This window comes from Topomyia yanbarensis, chromosome 1 (assembly GCF_030247195.1).
Source record: "Topomyia yanbarensis strain Yona2022 chromosome 1, ASM3024719v1, whole genome shotgun sequence".
Taxonomy (NCBI): Eukaryota; Metazoa; Arthropoda; class Insecta; order Diptera; family Culicidae; genus Topomyia; species Topomyia yanbarensis.
In genome coordinates this window covers 153,898,560-153,912,863 of record NC_080670.1, presented here as the reverse complement: position 1 = coordinate 153,912,863, position 14,304 = coordinate 153,898,560, and the positions used below count along the sequence as shown (strand labels likewise).

Below are 14,304 nucleotides of genomic sequence, written 5' to 3'. Positions count from 1 at the left end.
GTGGTCCGGAATTCCACTAATCTCGTCTTTCATGGATGTGTCGAAGAAAACAGTAGATTCAGAAGTATTTATGAAATGCACACGGTTGGGATTGTAAGAAGAAGGGTTAATATTCTGCGCCATGTAGTCAAAGTACAGGGACATGAAACGGGTTTGAGAATTGAGCTCAACAAGCCTTTCGAAATTTTCAATCACGACCGGGTTCAAGATATCGCATCGAATGAGCAATCGATATGAGAGTTCCCAAAATCGATTTTTCAACGGGAGAACGCCCGACAGTACTTCGAGACTCATCGTATGGGTCGACTGCATGCACCCTAAGGCGATACGCAAACAACGATACTGAATTCTTTCGAGTTTGATGAAATGTATGTTCGCGGCGGAGCGAAAGCAGAAGCATCCGTATTCCATTACCGACAGTATCGTTGTTTGATACAACCTAATTAGGTCTCCTGGGTGGGCACCCCACCATGTTCCGGTTATTGTACGAAGAAAGTTGATCCTTTGCTGGCATTTCTGTTTCAGATACCGAATATGGCATCCCCAAGTACCTTTCGAGTCGAACCAGACCCCTAGATATTTTACTGTGAAGACCTGAGCTATAGTTTGATCCATTAATAGAAGCTGTAGTTGTGCTGGTTCACGCTTCCTTGAAAATACAACTAGCTCAGTTTTCTCCGTGGAGAATTCGATACCCAGCTTAATAGCCCAAGCAGACAAATTGTCCAGGGTATTCTGTAATGGTCCTTGTAGATCGACAGCTTTGGGTCTCGTAACAGACACCACGCCATCGTCTGCAAGTTGCCTTAACGTGCAGGAATTGTCAAGACATTCATCAATGTCATTGACGTAGAAATTGAATAACAGGGGGCTTAGACATGAGCGCTGGGGAAGGCCCATGTAGCTAAATCGTGATGTCGATAAGTCACCATGCGAAAAATGCATGTGCTTTTCCGACAACAAGTTTAGTAAAAAGTTGTTTAAAGTCGCTGAAAGACCATGCTGATGCAGCTTCTCTGAAAGAATGTTGATCGAAACTGAATCAAAAGCCCCCTTTATATCTAGGAACACTGATGCCATCTGCTCTTTGCTAGCATAGGCCATTTGAATTTCAGTTGAGAGCAACGCAAGACAATCGTTCGTCCCTTTGCCTTTGCGAAAGCCAAATTGTGTATCTGACAGTAAGCCATTTGCTTCGACCAAATTGTCGAGGCGGGATAGGATCATTTTCTCGAACAACTTCCGGATACAGGATAGCATTGCGATCGGACGGTACGAATTGTGGTCGAAGGCTGGTTTTCCTGGTTTTTGGATGGCGATGACCTTCACTTGTCTCCAATCGAGTGGGACAATGTTAGCCTCGAGAAACTTATTAAATAAGTTCAACAAGCGTCTCTTGGCAGAGTCAGGCAGATTCTTCAACATTCCTCGCTGCCGTGGGGATCAGGAATTACCTTCCACGTGCAATTTAACCGCAGCGATGTTGAGCAAAGGGACAAGTCTAAGGCGCTCGGGCGCGCTGGAGGAGCAGGAATCCGTGTCATTTCACCCGTGTTTAAAATTGTCAAATTGAAGTTATCGCAAAGATCCTGAATTAAGGAAGACCGGTTATCATCATAGAGGCAACCCCATGCTGTACCGTGAGAGTTAAAGTCTCCTAAAACTAGTCGCGGTGCTGGCAGAGATTCTAAGATGTCTTGTAGCCGTCGGTGCCCAACCGCGGTGTTGGGGGGAATATATATGGAAGCTATGCAAAGGCTTTTGCCTTTGGTTGTTACTTGACAAGCGACAACTTCAATACCTGTTATCGAGGGAAGGTTAATTCTGTAGAAGGAATAGCACTTTTCGATCACCAAAAGCACTCCTCCATAGGGGGTGTCTCGATCCAGGCGAACAATATTAAAGTCGTGGAAGTTGAGATCTATGTCGGAAGTTAACCAAGTTTCACATAATGCAAATGCATCACAACTCAAATTATTTATTAAAATTTTGAAGGAATCGATTTTCGGGTTGATACTTCTGCAATTCCAAATCCATGACCTCGTTCGATGAGTTAGCCATCGAAGGATACAATCGCTGAGAGGAGGGGCCATTTAGCAGTCAACTGCTTCAAAAATGTTCTCACTGTAGGGAGAAAAGCTAACATAAGACTTTTAATAGGATCAGTAATATTGAAAGTTTTTATTATCCAGTCCACTATGTCCGAGAGTTTTATAATTCCAGTGCTGTGATTACTCTCGAACTGAAACAAAGGAACACTTGGGATTTTTGATGTTCCTGGAAGTGCTGGGAACTCCTTCTCTGAGCTTAATCCTCCGAAACCAGGAGCTAATTGCTTCGGTTTGGTTGCAACACTTCCAATAGATGTGACTTTCGGAGCCCCCTCTAGGGACACCTTCTGGCCTTTACAAGGAACTTTACGAGAGGAAGTGTTCCTCCTCTTCCTATAAATTCTAGGCACCCTAGTAGATGTTCCCTCTTGTGGGTTACCAGCCTCGCCCTCGTCAGGAGGCAAGTGAGTATAGATGTTTGCTGAGGATGGTGGCGTAGCATTCTTTAACATTTCTGCGAAAGAATTTTTGGATCGTCCCGCAAGGGAACGTTTCAGTTTATCCCCGCGTAGTTTGTACGCGGGATATGCCGAGATATCATGCAGACTCTCCGCACAGTAAGGACACTTTTCGGCTTGCCTACTGCACGAATCATCTAGATGATTCTCCCCGCATTTTCCACAGCGGGCCTTATTGCTACAATGGGTGGCTGTGTGACCCAATTGTTTACACTTTGTGCAATTCATGACCCGCGGCACAAACAGACGCACAGGCAGACGAACCTTGTGCAAGAGGACGAAATTTGGCAAAGCGGTACCAGCGAAGGTCACCCGATAAGAGTTTGATTGGGGGTACGTTTTTGAACCATCCCCCGCAACTACTACTGAGTGCAAACGTTTGCACTCAAGTATTTGAACTGGCTGAAGTAAGCGGTCTCTGAATCGGCCAACCCCGTACTTCAGCAGATCCTCGCACGTCAAACTCTCATCGGTTACGACGCCTTCGGATTGTACTCTTACAGCCGGAATATACACGTTATAATCCCGCGTAAAGTGCTCACAGCAAGCAATATCGTTTGCCTGCTTTGAGTTGGCTAGCAACACCCTTATCTTGTCCGAGCGGACCTTTGAAATTTCGGTCACAGCCGAGAACCGTTCCGTCAGGTCTCTAGAAATCTGAAGAAGATTCAGTGATTTAGTCTTGGGCCGAAAGAAGACCACAAATGGACCAGTTGAGAGTTCTGGATAGCATTTGGGCCGAGGGGGAGCCTTAGAAGTTGAACCCAATTCAACTTCCATTTGACCATCCGGAGAGGGAACCATAGAAAACGTCAACGCACGGGGTCAGCGCCCGCGCAGACGGAAGAAAGCAATAAATGTGTTACAAATGACAAAAATCACTTAGCTTTAAACTGGTGTCCAACGACGAACCGATCCTGCTTATACAGCTGGCTATTGTTTAATCCTCACACGCGAATAAAAGACTGAGGACCGAACCGAACTGGCAAAATAACCTTGAATGCGGATTAACACTATTCTTTATCGCCTCACACAGCACTACGGACTAGAAAAAACAACCTCTGTCTCGATGGAGAGCTCGAAAACGAATGAGTTTTGTGGTGTTCAAGTTCATGCATAAACACTTGTTGTTTAAAAGTTCAAAAAACTACATTTTTGCTTTCGTTCCGGTACGGGCATAGTGGAAGATGTTTATTCCAGCTATAACAGTGTCAGTCATAGTGACATCTCAAAAAAGCAGAATTTAGAGGGGTTTCAGTTTTAATAGATCCACATCCGCAGAACGCTTACCATATACGCAGATGTTTTGTGTATCGCTACGGTTCGGTCCCTTCGTAACTTTGCATACGTGTAGTCCAAAACATATTATTTTTGTTTAAATAAAATTTAAAATTGAATTGAAAACTTTTTAAATATTTGAAATATTTACTTGCAAGAAATGTATATGGTCCGTGTTAAGTCCGACCGGACTAAGTAACATTGAATTGAATTCGAGATAAACGAGTTTAAAGTTTGAATCACAGCATGCTTTACTTTATAAATCGAAATTATTTTCGTCATAATTCTTGCTTATTATAAACCATTTCAAATTTGGCAAAAGTCTATTGTAGCTAAAGAAATTCTTTATCAAGTGCAATCATTATCTAGGTCTGACTTAACGCCGATCATATGTAAAATCAATAGCTTTCCGCACGCTAGTATTTCGTAAGCCAATAAATGAACATGTGGTGAATTGAATTTATTTATACGTTACTAATTTAGGGTTGGCCACCATAACGATGAGTTCTAAAACGTCCCACGAAAATTTCGGAGTTTCAGGACAAGCTCCCGGAACAGCCAATATTGTTGTACTAATCATCTGAAAAAAAAATCATAAAAAATTGACAATTCTGGATAAACATGTGAAAAGGGCATATTGCAAATGGGAGCCTCTCTGTGTTTACTTTCTCTTCCGTCAATAACTAAGCAGAGTCTTTCGATATTTATTGAAACTATATTGGAAAGTTATACGATGACACCGTAATAATCGAAAGAGAAAGTAAACACAGAGAGACTCTCATTTGCGATATGCCCTTTTCACATGTTTGTCCAGAATTCGTCATTTAGATTCCCAATAAACTCTGATCACCATAGCCACGCTTACACCTATGCTTTTTCCTCACCAATGCATGATTTTTTTCTTTCTCTCTCTCTCTTCCCATTGTAGGACGCCTCGTTAAGTGACGACCTTGACCGTGACAAGCGAAAAGCCCCACCGTCCGATCCGAAATTCGAAGCCAAAAATGCCATCCTCGGATTCGTGTTTGGAGTGAGTATTGTTGAAAGACTTAGAAATCAAAAACAGACAGAAAATTATCAACTAGCAAATTGAAGCAGACCGCCGACTGACCAGCTCGAGATTCCCCGCTAACCCTTCACACCTGCGTAAAGAAGTAGTTTTTTAATCAATTTTTTGTACCCACTAACAACTACGCACTGATCAGGTGTTCCAAGCAACAACAACAACAACAACAAAAAACGCACGCGTGATTTATGCTATTACTGCTGAGCACCATCACGTGCCAATGAAGCTGTTGTGTTTACTAACCTCTTGGTCTTGCTTCTCATTCACTATGCTAATCTGCTGCTAATGGTTGATCGGTGTGATTTGGTATTCAACCCGTACACGGTTTTGGGGTAACGCAAAATGACCGGTTTTTGTGACTAAATATACTATGACCTAGCTTGAGGTGATCTGGTCTGCAACCGTGCACGCCTCAGGGACCGACCGATTAACCCGATGACAGAAGACCGACGATGGGCCTTGATATTGAGTGCTTTGCGTCTAGCTACAATGATAGCTGTTTCAGGCGGCTGCAGCACTGGAAGGGTTCTGTGGTTATTTAGCTGTCCGAAAAGCATTCCTAGGAAGGTTGATTGTCTTGCCTAAGTGCACATTAGAGATTGAAATAAAAACAATTAAACGCTAACTCAGATTCATATAGTCCCTTAAGGTTCGTAGATTTTGTTCGGAATTTTGTGGGGCTGACCCTAAATAAATCGTGAACATTTTTTAAGAGCGGTGGTGAGAGTTGCAGAACTTTCTTCCTTCAACTCCTTGCTCTCCCTTGAGTACGGCTATTAATATTGAAAAATAAACTTCACCTTACAGTACCTTCCTAATTAAATGCCGTTACAACAGTTCCTGAGTTTTGTTTAAATTTACGGGATTCAGTAGAATTACCTCGATTTATTGAAGGTGTTCTCCCACTTAGAAGGATTCTGTGAAGTTCCTACGAAAGTTTTAATGTCTGCTACTCATGGACATTCCATGAAGTTTGTGGGATAAAGTTCTCCGGTAATTACAAAACTCACAATTTTGCTACTTTTTTAAGATGATATTTAGCAGGACAATTTCCCGTAAGTAGGCCTGTCATTGTACGTAGGTCTTTTCGAATTAGATCCACCAGTTTTGAGGCTCCCATTGTATCTGGAAAGCTAAAGTTCTTAGCTTGTCGAGAACCTACTGCTTTACGCCAGTCGTTTAGTTGCTGGTCTCTTGCCCAAGCTGGAAGTTTTGGTTTGATGGCACAGTTCGATATGCCTAGAAATGGTTCTAGTCCAGCAAACATGCTTGATGAACTATGCCTGGCTGAGTCATCAGCCACTTCGTTACCAATGTACTCGGAATATCGTTACTTTATACCGATTCACCAGGGGTTGCAAATATGTGGTGCACTACCAAAAAATTTCGATAACCGTAGTGCAGTGCTGCTCTGCTGTCTGAAAACATTGCGAGTTTCACGGGTCTATAATTTCATTTCCTGCAGGTTTCTGAGCAGCTGTGTATTGCATGTACCACTATTTCGAAATGCCCATCTGCATAGATTCATAACGTTTTCAGTCCGGGTCGTTTCTTGGCTCCCTAGACGAAACTTTCCGAAACATCAACATTCCGAAGTTCAAGTCCCTCGTCCAAATGTTCGGGTTCCTCTACTTAGGAAACCGTGCAATGATGTTGTACCTACATCCTCTATGTGAAATTCTCATAAAGTTTGGTTTAGCCTCTTTTTGTCTTGAACTATGATCAAGACAGGGTTTATTTTTAGTTCTTTTATTATTCTAAGGTGACCACTTACATCACCATCAAATAATGATTTGAAGTTCAGCGCTTATTGAATCCAAACACTCAATACAGATTCATGTTACCACTTCACAAATAGGACTATATACATGTAGAAGCAGGGCTACTTCTTTTGATTTGCCATTTCGGTACGAAAACTGGTACTTGCTAAGCGGAACATGGGATAAGAACTTTGAATTTAGTACTTACTCCAGTAGTTTGCCAATAGTTTCAGAAGTGTTGATGTCAAACTAACCGACTAGCTCTATAGGCCTCAGGTAGTGTCATGTCTTTGGGATAAATATTACCCTAACCCTTTATTCCTAATCTTATGCCGGCACCAGAATAAAGCTGGATCATAAGATAATGCCTGAAAATCCGAGAAGCCAGCTCTTGTGAGGCCTCAGAATTCCTGTTAGTACGGATTTCACGCTTAGTTATCGAACTTTCGTCTCACGTAACCGACCCAAGAATGTAGGTGCTCATTAGAACATCGAGTGTTTCGCCTTTGTCAGTTGTGAGGGAGTCTTCTTATTTCACAGAGAAAGAATGACCGGAACGGTGAGAACGAAGAAAACGGTGAAAATTCACCTTTTTATTGGAAACACCGAGTAAAGATATGTCCTCAACCAGAAATCAAACCTGCGATTTCCCAGTCTCTAGTTGGGTGCGTTAACCACTCCGCCATCGAGGAACTGTGATGATGTCATCACATAATACATTGTGGCACCTTTAGCGTGATTAGAGGTATTTGTATGCAGAACATGCCGCTCATTTCGACGTTTTCTGGCTGTCGTATTTTTGAGCCAATGTTTCGGCCTCCTCATTTTGCGGACAGCTGGTCACACGATCTTTCAATGGCCTTCTTCGGTTCAGTTTTCGGTATAGCTCTTGCCTTGTTTTGGTTCGTTAGCGCCCTTTTGCCAATAAGAAGTTCCAGATTTTCACCACCTCGTTGTGCTGGGAGGTTATCAGTTCGTCTGAAGCCTCATTTACCGCCAACAGGAGCTCTACAGTTTTGAGCAATGTGCTTCTTTCCGCGATATGTGCAGAAATTGACATTCTGGTGCTGCATCAAGGGGAAAATACCCTATGTACTGAAATCTGAGTGGCTTCAACAGCCTCCAAATGTAGCGCCAACTGTGGTATCCTATAGCCACTGTTTCTGTCTGAATGAGCGCTTTCAAGATACTCTTGTTTAAAGCTGCACTTCTAAACATGGGCCGCCTTTTGCCCGAAATAAACGCCAAGATGGCTATCAATCGGTGGCTTTCAGTCAGGATGGCTATCGAGCTCCAATTGACCGTTGTAGGTTGGGCGTTGGTCAACTTTATGTGGCATTCCAGCATCATTCCCTTTGATTTTTTTTCCGCGTGGAGTTTCGTCCTACAACCGTCTCGATATCCACGAGCGCTGTCGCTCGGCTGTTGCCTATTCTAGTGGTATTTTGGGCAGCTCTAGCGCCGGATGATGGTGTGGCCATTTGGGTTCGGGTTAGAGTTATTCTTCCAAGTACCGCAGAACTGCCGAGTTCTTTTCAGTTTTTTTGCTCTCGTAGCTTTCTGACCCTAGCCAATGGTCGTCATGCTGATCTGTGTTCTCCTTGGCCACTGCCTGATTACTCTTCTATTCTCCATCTGAAGCGTTGAGTATGGAACAAGTTAAGGACATTTCCTCCTCCAATGATCTCTTATGCAGTTAATCAACTTTGTGTACCGTGTAATCCAAAGAAAGACTGTGGGATGTGCCTTGGTGTCCCACAGGTACTTGTGCATGACCATGTATTTCTCATCACCCCAATCCTAGACCTAGTTTGACGCAAAGCTAAGGTTCGAAGTGCAGAGGCTCCCATATACGTTGTTATCCTTGCACCCGAATATAGTTCATATAAGAGAAGGTCGGGTTTCATTTTTTTCGAACCCGAACCCGAGTGCTTAAAAATTAAAAAACCCGAACCCGATCCGCGCCCGAAGCTTAAAAATTTTAAAAATGCGAACCCGACCCGAGCCCGAATATTTTAAAATTGAAGCACTCGAACCCGACCCGAGCCCGAGAATGAAAATTTCGTAAAACCTGAGCTGGACCAGAACCCGATCATATCAAAATTTAAAAATCCGAACCCGACCCGAAAGAAAAAAATGAGAAATTCGATCTGAACCTCGATAAAATAGAGAATCAACCGAAGATCCCGAACTGGATCCAAGGCCCATCTAAAAATTATAGAATCACTCGAGCCTGAAGTAACACCATACGCGTCCAGTTGTATCTGCCTATGGCAAAACGAATTCCGGGCGCGAGGAATTCGGATTTTTATTTACTATTATATTGAACGTCGAATTTGTAATATTCTGAGAAACTTATAAATCGTCGATATCAACTAAAAAGTAGGATAAATCGGCGGCTAACGTATGGGGAAACAAATGGCGTAATGATGATAGACTCAAACAACATTTCCCGTTGTACTTAACCAACATTTTTAATTTTCGAAAACCATTCCTGCAAGACTCGTTTTTTATATTTTATTGCATGTATTAAAATAAGCTTCGTCAATTGGCAATTCGCATTCGACAGTTTACACGACGTCACCCGCGTTGGTTGGTACGATCAAACTTGTGTCGAAGGGTGTCAATCAAAATTCTCTGACGCGTTCTTGGTGTCGCATCATGCTTTGTATGTTTCGACATCTCCAATGGTGTTCTCGGATCGACTCCTAACTTCTACAAATCCGCTAATGGTTTGAACAGAACACACCTTATCCTTAAGATCGTGGAAATTCATGTATTTTCATCAGGGATGTAATGCACCTCAGAGCAAATAAAGAGAAGAAAAAAAACGCTCTTTGCACTTTTCATGTGAACCACCGGTGTGTGTTGCTCCCATACGTGTCCATGGCTGCACTCCTCAAAGAGTAGAAATAAAGAGGCTCTTTAGTGTGAATCTTAGTCCCACGAGCACGGAAGCAGAGAAAGTAACCAAAAAAACATTTTAAAAACGTTTCTTCCGATCTAACTTTATCTGAATTGTAGTTTGTTTCCCCTTCCTGCCTGCTTGCCAGTGAATACACAAGGCACAAAAAAGGGGCTCTTCAAGGTGACTCTTTGAACGAAATTGTGCACCTCTTGGTGCACAGATCTTTCTCTTTTTCGTTTTCTCTTTGTGCGGTCGTTCTGCACATCGCAGTGTTTTTGTGATGCTCTATTTTTCATCAGTGTATTCCGCTCTTTGTGGCACATTGTGTGAGCAAATAACAAGCCTGCATGAAGGAATCCGGATTATGCAACGGCCTAGCCCGGGGAAAATTTGACAGAAAGTGCTTGTTTCATATATGTACCACTGATTTGATAGTGGCGCTAGTATACCATTATCATATTAGGGCCACCGTTGTTTATGATCTTAAGGAATTTATCGTAAAAAAATCGTATGTTCTGCTCAAGCCATTAGTCTATTTAATTTTAATTATCATTTTAATTCTTTTTTCTGTTAACAATATACAAAGTTAAATCTTAATATACGATTGTAATTCGAACAAAAAGTATTGCTATTCAGAACACTCGAGACACTTTTAATAACTTTTTGAATGCTTGCGACTGTCAAAACGACCAATCAGGAGCGGATCAATATTCAATATAAAATATTTGACCATTAAAAAAATGACGACTTCTAGCGATTAAAAGGTGATAAAATTTAGTAACTTACGTAACGCATTTAGGGAGGGGGAGGTGTACGAGAAGTTGTGACAAGTTGTGACATATGGGAGAGGGGGAGTAAGCTAGATCGTTACGTAACATGTTTTCACTGAACAAAAAAAAATTTCAAGGAATTTTTTACGTAATAGGGGAGAAGGGAATAGAGAAATTTGTGACAATTTGTTACATGGGCGAAGGGGGAATCAATTTTGGGCAGTTTTCGCGTTACGTATTTTATGAATGGTCCCTAAAGTGATATGTGTCATCCATTCGTATCACGAAGAAAAGTTAATTACTACAAAAGGGGACTGGGTGCTGTGTATAGACGTAAATAGCGCCAACCCAGTAAAGTTCAGCCGGAAATGAGCCGAAACTCCGGCTTGTTCTAATTCGTAATTCGGCTCCAGTGACACAACCGATTCGAACTAGAATCGGCTGTGTCACTGGAGCCGGAATACGAATTGAGTTCAAAACCCGAACCAGATCCGAAGCCGAAAATTCCGAATTCGAAAAACCCGAACCCGACCTGAACCCGAAAGTTTAAAGTTTCAAAAACCCGGACCCGACCCGAACCCGAGAAATTCAAATTTGAAAAACCCGGAACCCGACCCGAATCCGAGAAGTTTATATTTACAGAACTCGAACCCGACCCGAAACCCGTCGGGTCCGAGTTTCTGGTCCAAAGACCCGAACCTAACCATCTCTAAAACGTAGAACTAGCATTTTCTAGCCAAAAGATTGACACACACAAACCTTCGTTGAAAGTTTTGTAACTTTTCCTAGCAATTTTCGATTGATTTGCATTCTTCGAAATGCTGAAGGCTGAGCCTTAGTGTAGTAGTTGCTAAGAAATTCAGTAGAATTCAGCCATACATCGAGTAAAGATAGGTGATCACACTTTTTCTTTACCATCCCTTAACTCTTCTTTTAATTTCTTATATTTCCCGTAAACTCAGTTTCGTCCTTCATATTCCTTAAGTTTAATTTTGCGCCGGATTCTAGGGTTGGATCTTCCTTTGGATCAAAGATAATCCACCAATCATTCTAAAGATTTCGGAAGAACTGACGAAGAACTATTCAGCTGTGATAGATATCTCGAAAGTTCGCCCAAATAAGCTCAGAATTCAGACATTTTGTCGAAAATAAGCAAATAACATTACTGGGGAACCGTTTTATGCAGAACTGCCGCGTTTACATGCCTGTTTACATAGTTGAGATCGATGGTGAGTCTCCGGTTCGAGTAGGTCATGCGGGGATATACTAAACGACGGGATTGACTTTATCAAGGACCCCTTACTCCAGCGAGTGAAGATTTTGAATAGCAATCCCACAGGATGGAACAAATCCTATCGCACCGTGTCGGGTGGAAATGCTTGCCTAATTACAAGCTTCTTCTTCGACAAGGTTCGTCGGCTTGTTTGGTTGTTTGAACAGTACCCCATGTTTTGCACTAAATACAAGCCAATGAGTCATTGTAGAAAAAGGTTTGCATTTGCATGCACAAAGTATCATAAACATAGCTTTTGCTTTGGGAATTCTGAAAAGTGTGTCTATTGAGGGAAGAGTATGTGTGATCTATTACTATTGGCACACAAACAGCGCCAGATTAATCTAAAGTGTTTCCCTTATTGACTCTTTTGCAAAAATATTGAACCATTCGCCACGACAAATCAGTATACTCTCTTAGCTCAGGGACAGTGTGACTCTGACGTTCACTATGCGAGGGGAATCTTTTACTGCTCCCAAAAACTTTAGGCAAATGGGATTCCTTTGAAAGACAGAAAATTCACTGACACAAAGCTGTAGCAATCATCTCCGAGTCTTAAAAATTTGAGATCAAACAAGGAGTTTCCAGTGCTTTGAGAAACACCGAAAATCCCAACTGTCTGAACATTTTAACCAAAGAATCAGCTTAATACAGTGCTGGGAACTGGTAACTTTGTGAAACTTGCGAAACTGCTCTCGGTACCGAGTAGACTTCAATTTTCACGTCATCTTATTGACAAGATGATTGAAACTATACGTTAAATCATCTCACGCATGTTTTAAGCATATATAAAGTTTTCTAACAGTTGTGGGAATCTTCGATGGTTTAATTCTCAAATGATCGAATGTAAGACATTGGCGAAAAACAATGGCAATCATATTAACTCGCATCATAGTGGGATGCCTTTCCAGCCATAAGGGCTTGATCCATCGTAGCCATGCATCGAGGGTTCAAAGTATCAAAGACTATTTTCTGTAAGCTAGAGATTTTGCTGGTTGATATGTGAGATGATGCCAGATTACCCTCAGTCAGATCCGAATCGTAACACTGACTCATTCACAACTGCGACAAACAACGGCTATGACAACTTTATCGGTTAAGGTCGGTTGGTTTTTTCGAGAAAATGAATGTGGTTAAAAGTCCGACAAACACGTTTCTGTTTTTTATTCTTGTCGTTGCTGCAGCTGCTGCTGCTGTGGCACCTAGTTGTTTTAATAATCTTTCGCGATTTGGCGAATAGGAAACCGAAAGTGTTCGAGAACGGCTGCTGAGGGGAGCTTTCAGAGGCCTAATGGCAACTGCTTAAGTGGGGGCAAACAAGTTTCTTGGTCTACTAACGGATACGTTCACCAGTAAGTGAGCTGAGTTATTTTTTTCTGTTTTATGGTGTTGAATCAATAAACTGTTCTGTTTCGTATACTCTTCAGTTCTTAGAGAACTAAGACACAAATGTAAATAGCTTATATTGGGTTAACCTTTTGCTTTTTTCGTTACCGCACTAACTACTAACACACCTGCTTATATTCAATGGTTTACTGTAATCAGGGATTGTTGATAACCTCCGACTGGTTGAAGAACGACAAACTAAACTGCAATTCGGCAAATCAAACACCTAGATAGAACAGGACAAACAAACCGGTCTGACCGTACTTAGGACGTCCATCGATAGGAGCATAACAATTTTAAGGCTCAAAACTCAAACGGCACCTTCCCTACCCCATGCCCGTTCACAGAAAATCAACTCCATCATTGATGCCAAGACCCGACTTGTGGACAAACTAGACCACGCTAACATCGAGAAGAACAAGCAGTACCACATTGAATCACCGAAACCGATTCCCAGCTTCCAGTCGCTGGTCAATTCGGTGATAACTCCCAAGGTGCAGTTCATCACCCACAAGATCGGTGCTCTCAGCGGTGGCTTCCTGGGTGGTTTGTCCGGAAGTAATGGCGGTGGACACGGTGACGATCACGATGACCACGGAAAAGCTCCCAATCTGGGTGGTGTTGTCTCGTCGCTGTTGAAGCTGTCCGGACCAATCCTGTCCGGTTCGTCGGGATCGTACGGTGGTAATTCGGTGTCTCACGATGATCATGACGATGATGATGAGTAGATCCGTCATCTGTTAGTTTCTGTTAGGAGAAATTTGTTAACTATTTGGATTTGGTTTTTATCATTCAGGATACATAATAAAAACAATCATGTGTAAAAATGTTCCATGCGCCGCGTCCACACATTCACACAGTCACAAGTAAAACAAAAGAATCATGTTCATCGCGATCATTCATACGACAAACGAGTAAATTCTAGTTAGGGAAGAGTCATATAGCTAGGGGTTTTGAAGTGAAACAGTAATTCGAATTGGTAGGAAGCTTTTTAATAAATAAATCGAACCAATTGTAAATATCTAAACGAAAATAAATCGAAAAAATAAAAATGTGTAACAAATGGATTTAACAATGCGTTTGATTGTATCTGCTACTAATCCCTGATGATGTGTTGAGGATGTTGTTGATGTTGTCCTGCTGATGCGTTGTGTCGTTTGTACATTCGTTGAATACTCGTACTGGCAATGTTTTTGCATCCTTTGTTCTAACTTTTGTTTTTTGCATGAGGGACGTCTCTTGCTGTCGGTTGGCCAAGGTTTGTTATGGTGAGTGGTAAGTTTAGATTATCAAG

At 42.0% G+C, this 14,304-nt stretch overlaps 1 protein-coding gene across 1 annotated transcript in view; it reads left to right on the top strand.

Annotated features, from left to right (window-relative positions):
* LOC131677927 (uncharacterized) overlaps window positions 1-14,077 on the top strand; it is a 46,467-nt gene extending 32,390 nt beyond the window's left edge. Inside the window, exons 3-4 of the mRNA XM_058958027.1 lie at window positions 4,776-4,877; window positions 13,358-14,077. Coding sequence (XP_058814010.1) covers window positions 4,776-4,877; window positions 13,358-13,738 — 483 coding nt within the window. The 3' untranslated portion in view covers window positions 13,739-14,077. The remainder of the gene's footprint in view (window positions 1-4,775; window positions 4,878-13,357) is intronic.
* The last annotated feature ends 227 nt before the right edge of the window (window positions 14,078-14,304 follow it).